The 13,347-nt window shown below is 42.8% G+C and overlaps 1 protein-coding gene across 1 annotated transcript in view; it reads right to left on the reverse strand.

Annotated features, from left to right (window-relative positions):
* Nucleotides 1-4,678: 4,678 nt before the first annotated feature.
* Nucleotides 4,679-13,347, reverse strand: part of ADGRD2 (adhesion G protein-coupled receptor D2) — a 170,831-nt gene continuing 162,162 nt past the window's right edge. Inside the window, exon 26 of the mRNA XM_083160480.1 lies at nucleotides 4,679-5,262. Coding sequence (XP_083016606.1) covers nucleotides 5,255-5,262 — 8 coding nt within the window. The 3' untranslated portion in view covers nucleotides 4,679-5,254. The remainder of the gene's footprint in view (nucleotides 5,263-13,347) is intronic.

A 13,347-nucleotide genomic window follows, 5' to 3' on the forward strand; every position in this document is an offset into this window, starting at 1 on the left:
TGTATGATTGCCATCACCTGTGGTGACACCTTTCTTATCAGTTACCTAGCTCCCCACAGGTGCTGGCAATCCTACATTATCCATACCTCCCAGCATGCCCCTATCCAGGAGGACACAGTGCTCTGCTCCTGGGCTTCCCTGGTAATGTATGATTGCCATCACCTGTGGTGACACCTTTCTTATCAGTTACCTAGCTCCCCACAGGTGCTGGCAATCCTACATTATCCATACCTCCCAGCATGCCCCTATCCAGGAGGACACAGTGCTCTGCTCCTGGGCTTCCCTGGTAATGTATGATTGCCATCACCTGTGGTGACACCTTTCTTATCAGTTACCTAGCTCCCCACAGGTGATGGCAATCCTACATTACCAGGGAAGGCCAGGAACAGAGCATTTTCTCCCTCACGGAGAGGGTCAGGTAGGCAAATATGATTATAATATATACTTTATAATTTATGTTACAAGAAAATCAATCTAGAAAATGAAGTCCCCATACACACACACACACACACACAAACCCTCACTATCACAAACACATTAAAAAAACACTTGAAAGGATTATATTGATAGTGCAACAGCAAAAGGCAGTCTTTTGATAATTTGAATTGCTTATTGTTTCTCATTCATAAATCCAGCTGACTCTTTTACGCCGTATACAATGACTCATTACAGAAATGTGTTTTCTGTCAAGGTCTTAAATCAGTCTTTTTTTTTAATTTTGTTTACACAGAAAATCCTTTTTTTTCTCTTTTTTCTACCTTGGCGGCAGATTGCAAAAAGAGAAAACCCATTATTTGTACACTTAGTATTTGACTGATGTCCCCTTGTTTTCATCCACTAAACGGATGGTAACAGAGAACCGCTCAGTCCCGCTCCTATGTTTAGTTGAATATCAAACACGTCTAAGGTCCTTCTTAAGCTGGGTACAAACTGGTCGATATGGAGCATTGCATACTTGCTCCTGAAATTTGGGTGGCGCTCCCTGCCCTCTGAGGGATCTCTGAGGACGCTAACATCACAAGGATTAAGGTTGACATTCAATGAAAATAACTGTTTAAAGTTTTTTTTTTTATTTAAAAGTTCAACATATGACAGTTACAAAGTCCTTGCATGATCCGCCAGAATTCATATACATATACAGCCAAAAGCGCATCAGTAAGATGGTGAAACCCAACGCGTTTCGTCAAAAATGGTTGGCAAAAATAACAGTTAACAATCATGTTCTCTATGGAATGGATCAAACTATATTGACCTAGCTGAAGTAAGAGTTCTTAATTATTATGGTCCGATTGGAAATGTATCAGTGGATAAAAGTTTTTTAGAACAGAGGTGGATCAAGAATCCTCTGCAACCTTCAACTCTATAAAGGCTTGGCATACAATGTTAGATAGGCAGCAATGCTCACATCTAGGCTTCCAGCACAGGAAAGTATATAGGAATATATATACATATAGGAATATATATATATATATATATATATATATATATATATATATATATATGTGGAAAAAAAGAGAAGAAAGAAGCACACAATAAGCAATATGTATCAAATATTTACTAAAAAGAAATAAGCTCACATACATCATAGATAACAGGTATATGTTTGCCAGCAGGAAGGTACAGATTGTAACAGCTCAATACAACAGGTCGGTATGCGGGAGATCTATTCGGGAGAACCGCCGAACCACCGCCCATCCCCGGACTGCTCACAGACACTGCCACTCCAGATCACTGATCGTAGCTTGCACCAAGTCGGACACTGTAGACGTCACCACGACTCTTGGAATAGGCCATGCCCGGCAGTATCTGTGAGCAGTCCGGTGATGGTCAGTGGTTAAGCGGTGCTCCTGAATGGCCAAATAATGCACAAATTTGAGCAGCTGGTCTTAAGGTTACATATAGGTTACATACAATAGCGGCTAAAAAAGGAATACATACAGTATGATGATCACATTTTGTCTCTAATTAAGACACTAATGACATAAAAAGTCTACAAAAAAAGTAAAAAGTGGTAATTTACATAGCCAGTAGTAAAAATTCTAAGTACTGTAAATACTGTACATGATCATTCTACATATATATATACATTGAATTGTTTAATCAATAAAACCGGCAGTTTTTGGAAATCTCAATTGAAATATGTCATTGATTATGATTATTATTTAGCAGTTACAGCTAACGTTTTGTACAGTGTATTTTAGATGAGCATTTTAGAAAATGGAGCTGAAGTATTTATTATTATGGATGTGGTTATAGCGCTCTAATCCTATGTGTGACGGGGGGGGGGGTTACATTGGTAAGCATATATATTATACATACATGTTATCACGTATGTAATATATGTGCTGGGTGTATCCCCAGGAACCGGCATAAGCCATAACACAGCCTGTGAAACGCGTCAGTCCTTTATTTAGGAACTCAGAAGGAAGGTAAGTATTAATACCCTGTTGGGATTCCCTCCTTTAGGATGCCGCATTGGTATTCTGACTGCTGGCATTCCATCCGCCGGTCATCCACACGTACCCCCCCTGTCATAAAGCAGTATATATCCCAGTCACACTGTATGGCTACAGCACTGACAGCAGAGCCATTTCTCAACTGACGATCTGTGTGTAATAAAATAAGTAAGGCAGCTATTTTACATCTCTTTCTGCCCCGTGATGTGAATATTTATTCAGTGACCTGAGTGGGAGATTTCTAACAGAGCATACAATGAATTAGTACAAACTGTCCAAGTCATTCAATACCAGGAAACAGAGAGGCAGCATTAATACATTTAATGGAACAGATTATACTGTCTGTGTGTATTCTGATGATAATCTACAAACTGTGGGTGACATGATGTAATAGGGTGCTATTTTCTTATGCGATTTTTGGTGGAAAAACATCCGAATTCGCCTGTTTTGTGTAATTTGCACATGTAATAGGATGCGAATTGCGGTATAATTCGTGGGTGTTTTTTTTCTTCGCGTCCAGATGTTTTCCCATTATAAAGTATCCAATTCGTAAATGCAATAGGGTGCAAATTTTTGGTAAACGTTACCAAAATTTGCAAACACGATAGACCAAGTTCAGGCTGGCGAATTTAACAGAACAGTGAGACCTGTGCATAGTTCTGTAAAAAAAAATGTGTCAAAGTGAAAATAAAAAAAATAAAAAAAAACGTTGTGGGGTCCCCCCTCCTGAGCGAAACCAACCCCGGACTCATTGAAACAGTCCCGGCTCCTAAAAAATGGGGCATAGAAAGCGTAGGGGGCCTCTGTTTTTCTGAAACCAGCATGGGCTCTTGGACCATTCCTGGTTCCAAAAATACAGACGGCAAATAAACTGAGGGTCCCTGTATTTTGGAACCAACACCAAGCTCCAACAGCCAGCGATGTCATGCCACAACCTTACCAAAAATCGCATCCTACTAGGTGTTCATATCATGCTCTAGTTAAGCTAGAAGCCAGGGCAAAATTTTTCCAAAGCAAAACACAAATTCTGCTTCTACCAAAATGTAGTTACAATAAATTGTTAGTAAGATAATTTTCTGGCAAGGGAGCAGATAGCAGACAATACATAATCCAAGGTATTCCTGAAAAAAAAAAATCACCCATTTATTTTACATAATTTAAGCCCCATACACACTGGAGGATATTGTGAAAGATATGTCTCAGAAAAAAGGCTTCTGAGCAATATCTTTTACAATTCGTCTAGTGTGTACACTCAATATCGTTAATGATGATTGACGTCTTCTGAACATGCAGGTCAATTTAGCTATGTAGCCAAATAACCCTCTGATGTCACTGTATGATATTGTTTACCGAGCAATATCGGAACCCAGGGACGATATTGTTTATTACTATATATCGGACGCAGCTGGTATCATTTAGTGTGTATTGGGCTTAAATATCCTTTTGTGATAATTTCCTAATAGATTGCCTAATAAGAGTTGGAAATTCAGTGTATGAGTTCCTAAGTGTAAAAATATATTTTGGTACTTGTGGACTTTCACGGCTCCCATCGCATGCCATAAGTAGTGGCATGCGATGGCATGTGATTTTTGCCGTTTTTATGCATTTTTAAAAAATCACATGCAATCGCATCGCATGCCATTTGATCGCATGCGATCGCATGCGATTTTTAACAGAAATGCATCCAAATGCATTGAAATTAGTATCAAACATGTTCAATGGCCCCCAAATGTAATTTTTCAGGCTGTACCACCCCCACTATCAACGCGAACCCGAAGCGTGGCGAGCGCAGCGAGCCCGCGAGGGGCGGCGGTACGCGTCCTACGACCTTTTCATACCCCCATTATCCACATCGGCGTGGAGTTGAGAATAGAAAGTGTGGCGAGCGCAGCGAGCCACCGAGCCCGAAGCGTGGCGAGCGCAGCGAGCCCCGCGTGGGGACGCAGACACCTGTGAAGCCCGCAAGGGGACGCGTATACCTGTGAAGGTATCCGTGTCCGCTCGCCACGCTTTGGGCTCGGTGGCTCGCTGCGCTCGCCACACTTTCTATTCTCAACTCCACGCCGACGTGGATAGTGGGGGTATGAAAAGGTCGTAGGACGCGTACCGCCGCCGCTCGCCACGCTTCGGGTTCGCATTGATAGTGGGGGTGGTACAGCCTGAAAAATGACATTTGGGGGCCATTGAACATGTTTGATACTAATTTCAATGCATTTGGATGCATTTCTGTTAAAAATCGCATGCGATCAAATCGCATGCGATGCGATGCAATTTTTACTATGCGATGGACATCGTGGGAGCCGTGATTGTCCATAAGTACCTATATTTTTCCCAGATTAATGTGTAAAATTGTATTATTTAAGTTTTTGTTTTGTTGTCTAACGAAGACGTCACTGATTATGGACCCAGTCTAATGATACAGGTGGTAAAGATCACTGTTGATTAAAGCCATTTTGCACATGTCCGCATGGAAGTATGTACTAGTTCATTCTTTATTGACTCTACCCACTCCAAGTCACATGCTGTCCAATATGTATGAAACTGCTGCGTGATGAATGGGACGTGGTACACAGTGGTCCTTTCATTGTTGCATCCATTCTTTTCACTTATCCGGGCTGAATAAGGAAGGGGCTCACTGGATCTCAACTCCGCAATATCTGTAAGGGTTAGAGTCACTGTAGCATAGTGTAATAACACACTTTGTGTTCTTTGTTGTTCTCAAAGTCAATTTCTTTACAGTGGCTTTTCCATCCTATCCATGGCTGTTGCTAGCCCAGGCATCTGCCCTTTTTAAAGATTCAGCAACCTAAGGAAGATGAATAAATATAATCAGAAATAAATACATGTACTATTATTTAACACTTGCTACAACAAAATGCAATATCACAACCATAATTATCACCAAAATATTTGCAGGACATCCCCCCAAAACATCAGTTTTGTGGATATACCCACAAATACTCGGCACCCCTAAGATGTAGAATGGGAGAACAGCAGCAGCAGGAGTCTGAGATATCCACCATCAAGCGCAGTGCTGGGTGATTTCAGATCATTTTCTAACTGACTAGATGGCTTAGATAATTACCCTACATCGCTCCGTGTATAGGGGCCACTGCGATAGCGACGCGCGACCCCGCATGCCGCTAATGCTGGGCGATTAATTTCCTGCATGCAAATTTTTTTTTTTAGATCAGACAGGTACAGAATATTTCAACATGAGAGTAATGTAAAATCCAGACCAGGTTTTAGAGAAGCAGCAGGAAAATTAGATCCAGTCCAGGTTTCCTAATTGATATCATTTGGGTTGGGCACATTAAGCACCACCTCTGTTATAAGGGTTTCCAGGGCAGAGTGCAAATGGTCTTTATGGTGGAATAGCTGCCCAAGTGATAGGCCGGGGTGTGGGCTACAGGAAGGAGTCTATATTATGCTCTGATACCTGTATGCTTTAACCATTCTTCCTATGCTGAATACCCGCTGTGCTGTGTAAAGAACAAGTCTTCATCCAGTGTACGTGACTCCATGTCACAGTTATTATTGTCCACCTTCTCTGTCAAGGACGGGCAACAATTACATTGAAACGGGAATTCTTGGCATCTTGCCATAAACCATTTAATTAAATTTCAAAACTATTTTTTGTATTATTTGAGGATTTTCTATAGTAACAATACAAAATATTGTAACGTACGGTTGTGTAAATGGGTACATTTCCAATACTGTTCATATGCTTACTTTACGTGTCATAACAACTTACATAGAAATGATTATTGAGAAATCATTTGCAGAAGCATTCCACCAATCTGTAGACCTTGTATATCTATTCATTGTGCTGAACCTGCGCTAACTGTATTGTAAGATTCAAGTCACAGCAACGCAAACAGGCTGCATGCGATTCAGACGCCATTGTTCGTTCTAGATACTGTGACATTATTGCAGGTTCTGCCAGATGACTTGACCTAACCTGAGTTTGCACATTTAAGTTTCTCCCTTGAAAGTGCATTCCCGTTTGCTAACCCGAAGAAGCACATAATGACAATAATAATTCAAAATTTTCAGGAAAAATAGGTTTGGTGCCCTATAGAAGGACAGAGATAAAAAAATGAACTTTTCCGTCAAGAAAGCTAAAACCTGATGATAAGAGTTTATATTCTGAGATGAATGAACAGACACTCAGAAACCTCAGCAGGTTCTTTTGAATCGACAATAAAAAATTTTTTTGGGTAAAGCGTCCGGTCGTAAGTGATGGGAGAGGATACTGAAAGGCTGGCGATCACAGAATATAAAATGGGAAGAACATGGATTATCGGGTAACGCTCACGAATAGTATAAGACAAAGATATGACTATGGAAGAATTGTTGGGGGGGGAGGGGGGGGGGCAAAAGATCCAACAACATGGTCATCTCTGCTTAATTCTGTTACCAGCTAGAAGACGGGGAAACTGTAATGGTAAAAGAGGTGGGGATCAGAGATAACCTAGTAGCGCGTCCAAGCTGCCACTAATTATACCTGTGTTGTTACCCCCCCATGAAAAAAAGCTCTGATGTAGAGGGTTCACTTTTGCCTGCTCCGCACACCACAACTGGGACTTTTCCCAGATACGTGACATCCCAAACAGAAGAAGCTGTGGCAAAACTTTAGAGCGGTGAGCCCAGGTGCAGAACAAATTCCTTTGGGCCCCCCTTTTCCACTTCTACCCAAGTTCACAAGATTTTGGGGGAGACAAAGTGTGGCAGGGAAAAACAGTGGATGACAGGAAGAGGGTAACAGGGCAGCAGGGGGCCCCTTATTTATTTATTGATAGTTTCTTATATAGCACACACATAATCCGCAGCGCTGTACAGAGAATATTTGAACATTCACATCAGTCCCTGCTCCAGTGGAGCTTACACTCTATATTCCCTACCACATGTACACGCACACACAGACATTCTAGGGTTAATTTGTTGGGAGCCAATTAACCTACCAGTATATTTTTGGATTGTGGGAGGAAACCGGAGTACCCGGAGGAAACCCACGCAAGTACGACGGGGAGAATATACAAACTCCGCACAGTTAGGGCCATGGTGGGAATGGAACCCATGACCTCAGCGCTGTGAGGCAGTAATGCTAACCATTACACCGTCCGTACTGCCTCATATATATAACACATGGTGGGATTAGAACCCATGACCTCAGTGCTGTGAGGCAGTAATACTAACCATTACACTGTCCGTACTGCCCCGTATATATAACAGATGGTGGGAATGGAACCCATGATCTCAGTGCTGTGAGGCGGTAATGTAACCATTACACCGTCCGTACTGCCCTGTATATATAACACATGGTGGGGATAGAACCCATGACCTCAGCGCTGTGAGGCAGTAATGCTAACCATTACACCATCCGTACTGCCCCGTATATATAACACATGGTGGGGATAGAACCCATGACCTCAGCGCTGTGAGGCAGTAATGCTATAACCATTACACCGTCCGTACTGCCCCGTATATATAACACATGGTGGGGATAGAACCCATGACCTCAGTGCTGTGAGGCAGTAATGTAACCATTACACCATCCGTACTGCCCCGTATATATAACACATGGTGGGGATAGAACACATGACCTCAGCGCTGTGAGGTAGTAATGCTAACCATTACACCGCCTGTACTGCCCCGTATATATAACACATGGTGGGGATAGAACCCATGACCTCAGCACTGTGAGGCAGTAATGCTAACCATTACACCATCCGTACTGCCCCGTATATATAACACATGGTGGGGATAGAACCCATGACCTCAGTGCTGTGAGGCAGTAATGCTAACCATTACACCATCCGTGCTGCCCCGTATATATAACACATGGTGGGGATAGAACCCATGACCTCAGTGCTGTGAGGCAGTAATGTAACCATTACACCGTCCGTACTGCCCCGTATATATAACACATGGTGGGGATAGAACCCATGACCTCAGTGCTGTGAGGCAGTAATGTAACCATTACACCATCCGTACTGCCCCGTATATATAACACATGGTGGGGATAGAACCCATGACCTCAGCGCTGTGAGGCAGTAATGTAACCATTACACCGTCCGTACTGCCCCGTATATATAACACATGGTGGGAATAGAACCCATGACCTCAGCTGTGAGGCAGTAATGCTATAACCATTACACCATCCGTACTGCCCCGTATATATAACACATGGTGGGGATAGAACCCATGACCTCAGTGCTGTGAGGCAGTAATGTAACCATTACACCATCCGTACTGCCCCGTATATATAACACATGGTGGGGATAGAACCCATGACCTTTGCACTGTGAGGCAGTAATGCTATCCATTACACCATCCGTGCTGCCCCGTATATATAACACATGGTGGGAATAGAACCCATGACCTCAGCGCTGTGAGGCAGTAATGCTATAACCATTACACCATCCGTACTGCCCCGTATATATACACCACATGGTGGGGATAGAACCCATGACCTCAGCGCTGTGAGGCAGTAATGTAACCATTACACCGTCTGTACCGCCCCTTAGTCTTCAGGGCCCCGGTGCACTGCACCAATGGTAGTTCCACTTCTGAGAAAAAGGATACTCCATAGTATTAAGTATTTTAACAAGTTACTTCACATTTTCCTGCACGTTGTCCATATGAAATGTTCCGGATTTGAGTTTTATGTATGCGTGTGTAAATTAAATACTATTATTTCTACCTTCATCGGTGTCTGCATTGGATTTTGTATGGTTGACACATATTGTTTTTGGACATTTTATTATCACTGTATGTTGCAGGTTTTCTTCAAACACTGTTGGGGACATTTACTAAGATCTATTAAACACGGGATGTTTCCACGGGCAACCAATCATAATCGATGTCTTATTTATTTAACACCTCCTAGAAGATAATAGACAGTATCTGATTGCCCATAGTAACATCTCATGAGAAAGCCCCATTGCCGCAGCAATTATTAAGGAGAGTTTTGTTTACATTTCTTGTCCCACATTCAGACCATAGTAACATAGGATCCCAATGGACTCTGCACACTGGACGATGTACGCGGTCACCGATATTGGCGGCAGCAGGGACCCGACTGTTAACCGGCATCATCAAGTGCATACACACCTGCGCTGCCGGCATGCGATGTATGCCGCAAGGGGGTGGGGGTGAGGCGTCAGCATGGGAGAAAATAGTTGATTGTAATTTACCAGATTTTCGGGGTGACTCTAATTGACTCGCTAAGTAGGGAAAATTCCCTGCTTAGTGAGCCATGTAACGCCGCCCGCCACCGGCATGAATGCTTGCCTCCCCGCCTCCGTTACCCCTTGCAACCGGTAATGAAGTCGACCTAGTGACCATATCCAATATTTTTGCTGCTGATTGCAGGAGACATCGATAGAGTACCTTGGTGTATGTACAGTCTACCGATAAATGCTCATCGGCATGAACATCAGCATTGCGTACAAATCTGTATCATGCGCTAGGTGTTTTGGATGTAGCTTATTACCTGACTGCCCACATACAGGGGATGAAACCATTTTGTGTGTCCAAATATTTTTTATCCTATTAAATAACATCAAAGGGACTATGGGTAAGTCCGTGTGACATCATAATGTCATGCGGTAGTTATACAATGCTCCTCTGGGAAAGTTTTGAATATCTTTATGGGGCCCCTTAGGACCCTAAACAGGCACCTAGGTTCCTTTCTGGGAAATTATATCTGGGATTGGTATAAGGCAACACGTCAGGGGGGCCTCCCGCCAAGGCTGACATCACTTGGCCCCGCCCCATGCCAGAAAACTCTGTGAATCGAGGGCCGCGGAGAGGGGTCAGGGCTTAAATGATGCGAAATGCCGCAAACCCGTCATTTTAGCCCCGCCCCCTCTCTGCGGACCCGCGATTTCAGGTAATTAAATCAGCGGGCAAGGGGGGACCGGGGTCAATTACCAGAATGCGGGAGACTTGCCCACCTTCCCGGGGGCGGGGTGAGGGGGGGTTTGGGGATTATGTGGGTTGTTCTTTCAAATCTGTAATATTATGCAAATGACAATGATAAACGTTGCATTTCTAAATGTTTCATTATCTTGTGTAAGAGATGTAGGTATCATCAGCAAAAGATATAAGGCAGCTGAATGCATTAACTTATACATATATCAACTTGCACTTGAAAAATATGTCCTTTCAGTGAGATAACATAAGATGCACAATGGTCAATTAAGGGTTAACTCTGCTGCCATTCAGAGCAAGAAAACCAAACCTCAAAAACCCCAACACAAAAGGAGTAGCAGCCTATCCTAGTGGCCATATGTATTAATGGCACCACAATATATTATATAGAAATAAAATCATCAATGTCTTGCTTTTACATTTATTTATTTATTTGCAGTTTCTTATATAGCGCAGCAGATTCCGTTACAGTTTATTATATAGTGCAGCAGATTCTGTTACAGTGTCTTATATAGCGCAGCAGATTCCGCTACAGTGTCTTATATAGCGCAGCAGATTCCGTTACAGTGTCTTATATAGTGCAGCAGATTCCATTGCGCTTTACAATAGTAGACAGTGATAAAACAAACTGGGTAACAGACAGACTTGGAGGTAGGAGGGCCCTGCTGCAAGCTTACAATCTATAGGGATATAGGAGGGAAACACAAGGACAGGCACCTGTAATAGCATAGCAGTCCCACCAAGTTACAAGTCCAGAAGGGAAGCTATATAATACATAAGTGCCTCAGAGGGTTATGCGTGTAGAACTTAAATATGATAAGCTTGCCTGAAGAGGTGAGTTTTCAGGGAACGCTTGAAAGTTTGGAGGCTAGCAGAGAGTCTTATTGTGCGTGGAAGGGCATTTCATAGGATGGGAGCAGCCCGATTAAAGTCCTGTAATAGTGAATGGGAGCTAGTGATCCGCTCAGATGAAAGACGCAAATCTTGTGCAGAGCGGAGTGGTCAAGATGGGAGATATTTTGTGATAAGTGCAGAGATATAAGCTGGTGCAGTATGGTTAATAGCTTTATATGCAAGTAGAAGTGTTTTATATTGAATACGGTAATATACAGGCAACCAATGGAGGGACTGGCAGAGCGGATCAGCAGACGATGAGTGTCTTGCTAGGAAGATCAGCCTAGCAGCAGCATTTAGAGTGGATTGTAGTGGTGAGAGTCTGTTCTCGGGAAGACCAGTTAGGAGACTATTGCAATAATCAATGCGGGATATAATGAGTGCATGGATAAGAGATTTAGTAGTGTCTTGTGTGAGATACGGTCGTATTTTGGATATGTTTTTTAGATGCATGTAACATGATTTGGAGACAGATTGAATGTGGGGAACAAAGGACAGGTCAGAGTCGAGGGTGACCCCTAAGCAACGAGCTTGTGGGGTAGGGTAGATTGTCGAGTTGTCAACAGTGATGGAGATATCAGGATGGTAACTGTTCTTAGTTGGCGGGAATATAAGTAATTTAGTTTTGGAAAGAATTGAGTTTGAGTTGGCGAGAAGACATCCAAAATGTGATGGCAGAGAGACATTCAGAGACTCGGCCCAAAACCACTGGTGACAACTCTGGGGTTGATAGATAGATTTGAGTATCATCCGCATATAAGTGATACTGAAATCCGAAAGAGCTGATTAGTTTGCCAAACGAGGAGGTATAGATTGAGAAAAGCAGAGGACCTAAGACTGAGCCTTGCGGAACTCCGACTGACAGAGGTAGTGAAGAGGAAGTAGAGTCAGAGAAGCGAACAGTGAAAGAGCGATCAGATAGGTAAGATGTGAACCAGGAAAGGGCGGTATTATTAAGACCTAGGGAGTGTAGTGTTTGTAAAAGGAGAGTGTGATCCACAGTGTCAAATGCAGCAGAAAGATCTAGAAGAATAAGCAGTGAGTAATGGCCTTTAGACTTAGCAGTTACCAGATCATTCACCACTTTAGTCAGTGCTGTCTCAGTGGAGTGTTGGGAATGAAAGCCTGACTGAAGTGGATCTAATAGGGTGTTGGAGTTAAGAAAGTTTGTTAGGCGAGAGTAGACAAGTCTCTCGAGTAGCTTGGAGAGGCATGGGAGCTGAGAGATAGGACGATAGTTAGAGAGAGAGTTAGGGTCAGAATTGTGTTTTTTCAGAATGGGAGTAATCGCTGCATGTTTGAGCGGAGACGGAAAAGTACCAGTAGCAAGAGAGAGATTGCAGATTTTAGTTAAGGTTGGAATAAGCACAGGAGATAGATTTTTAATGACTTGTGCAGGTATAGGATCAAGAGGAGAGGTAGTAGAGTAGAAGGATAAGAAGAGTGAGGATACTTCCTTTTCATTTGTGGGCTCAAAGGAAGGGAAAGTGCCAGAGGGTTCAGGTGTGGCAGAAAGAGGGTTAGAGATTGTGGAGCATACCATTTCATCTCGGATGTTATCAATCTTGTCCTTAAAGTAGGAGGCAAGTTCTTGTGCACTGATGGTAGCCGGTGGGGGAGGAGGGGGAGGGTACAGAAGAGACTTAAATGTGTTAAAAAGTCACTTAGGGTTGGTGGCATGAGAAGAGATGAGAGATTGGTAGTATGTTTGTTTGGCCGTGTCCAAAGCATTGCAGTAGGAGTAGTAGCTAGTCTTATATGTGAGGAAATCAGTAATATTACTAGATTTACGCCATTGGCGTTCAACTTTACGTGACTGATTTAGTAGTTGTCTTTTACATCGAGGAGTCTATGCTAATGTAAACCATCTATTCAATTGTGTGCTTTATCTCCTCGCAGCATTTTGGAATGACAAGCCGTAATACATAAAAATGAAATAGAGGGCATTGTGCCGTGTGTATACAGATGTAAATATATATGCACATCACTTATGCAAATGTCTTTTCCTACGATCTTCAGTTCCCTGATTGCATGACAAAAATGTACATCCATTTAGCAG

This window comes from Crinia signifera, chromosome 9 (genome assembly GCF_055691185.1).
Source record: "Crinia signifera chromosome 9, ASM5569118v1, whole genome shotgun sequence".
NCBI classification, from domain to species: Eukaryota; Metazoa; Chordata; class Amphibia; order Anura; family Myobatrachidae; genus Crinia; species Crinia signifera.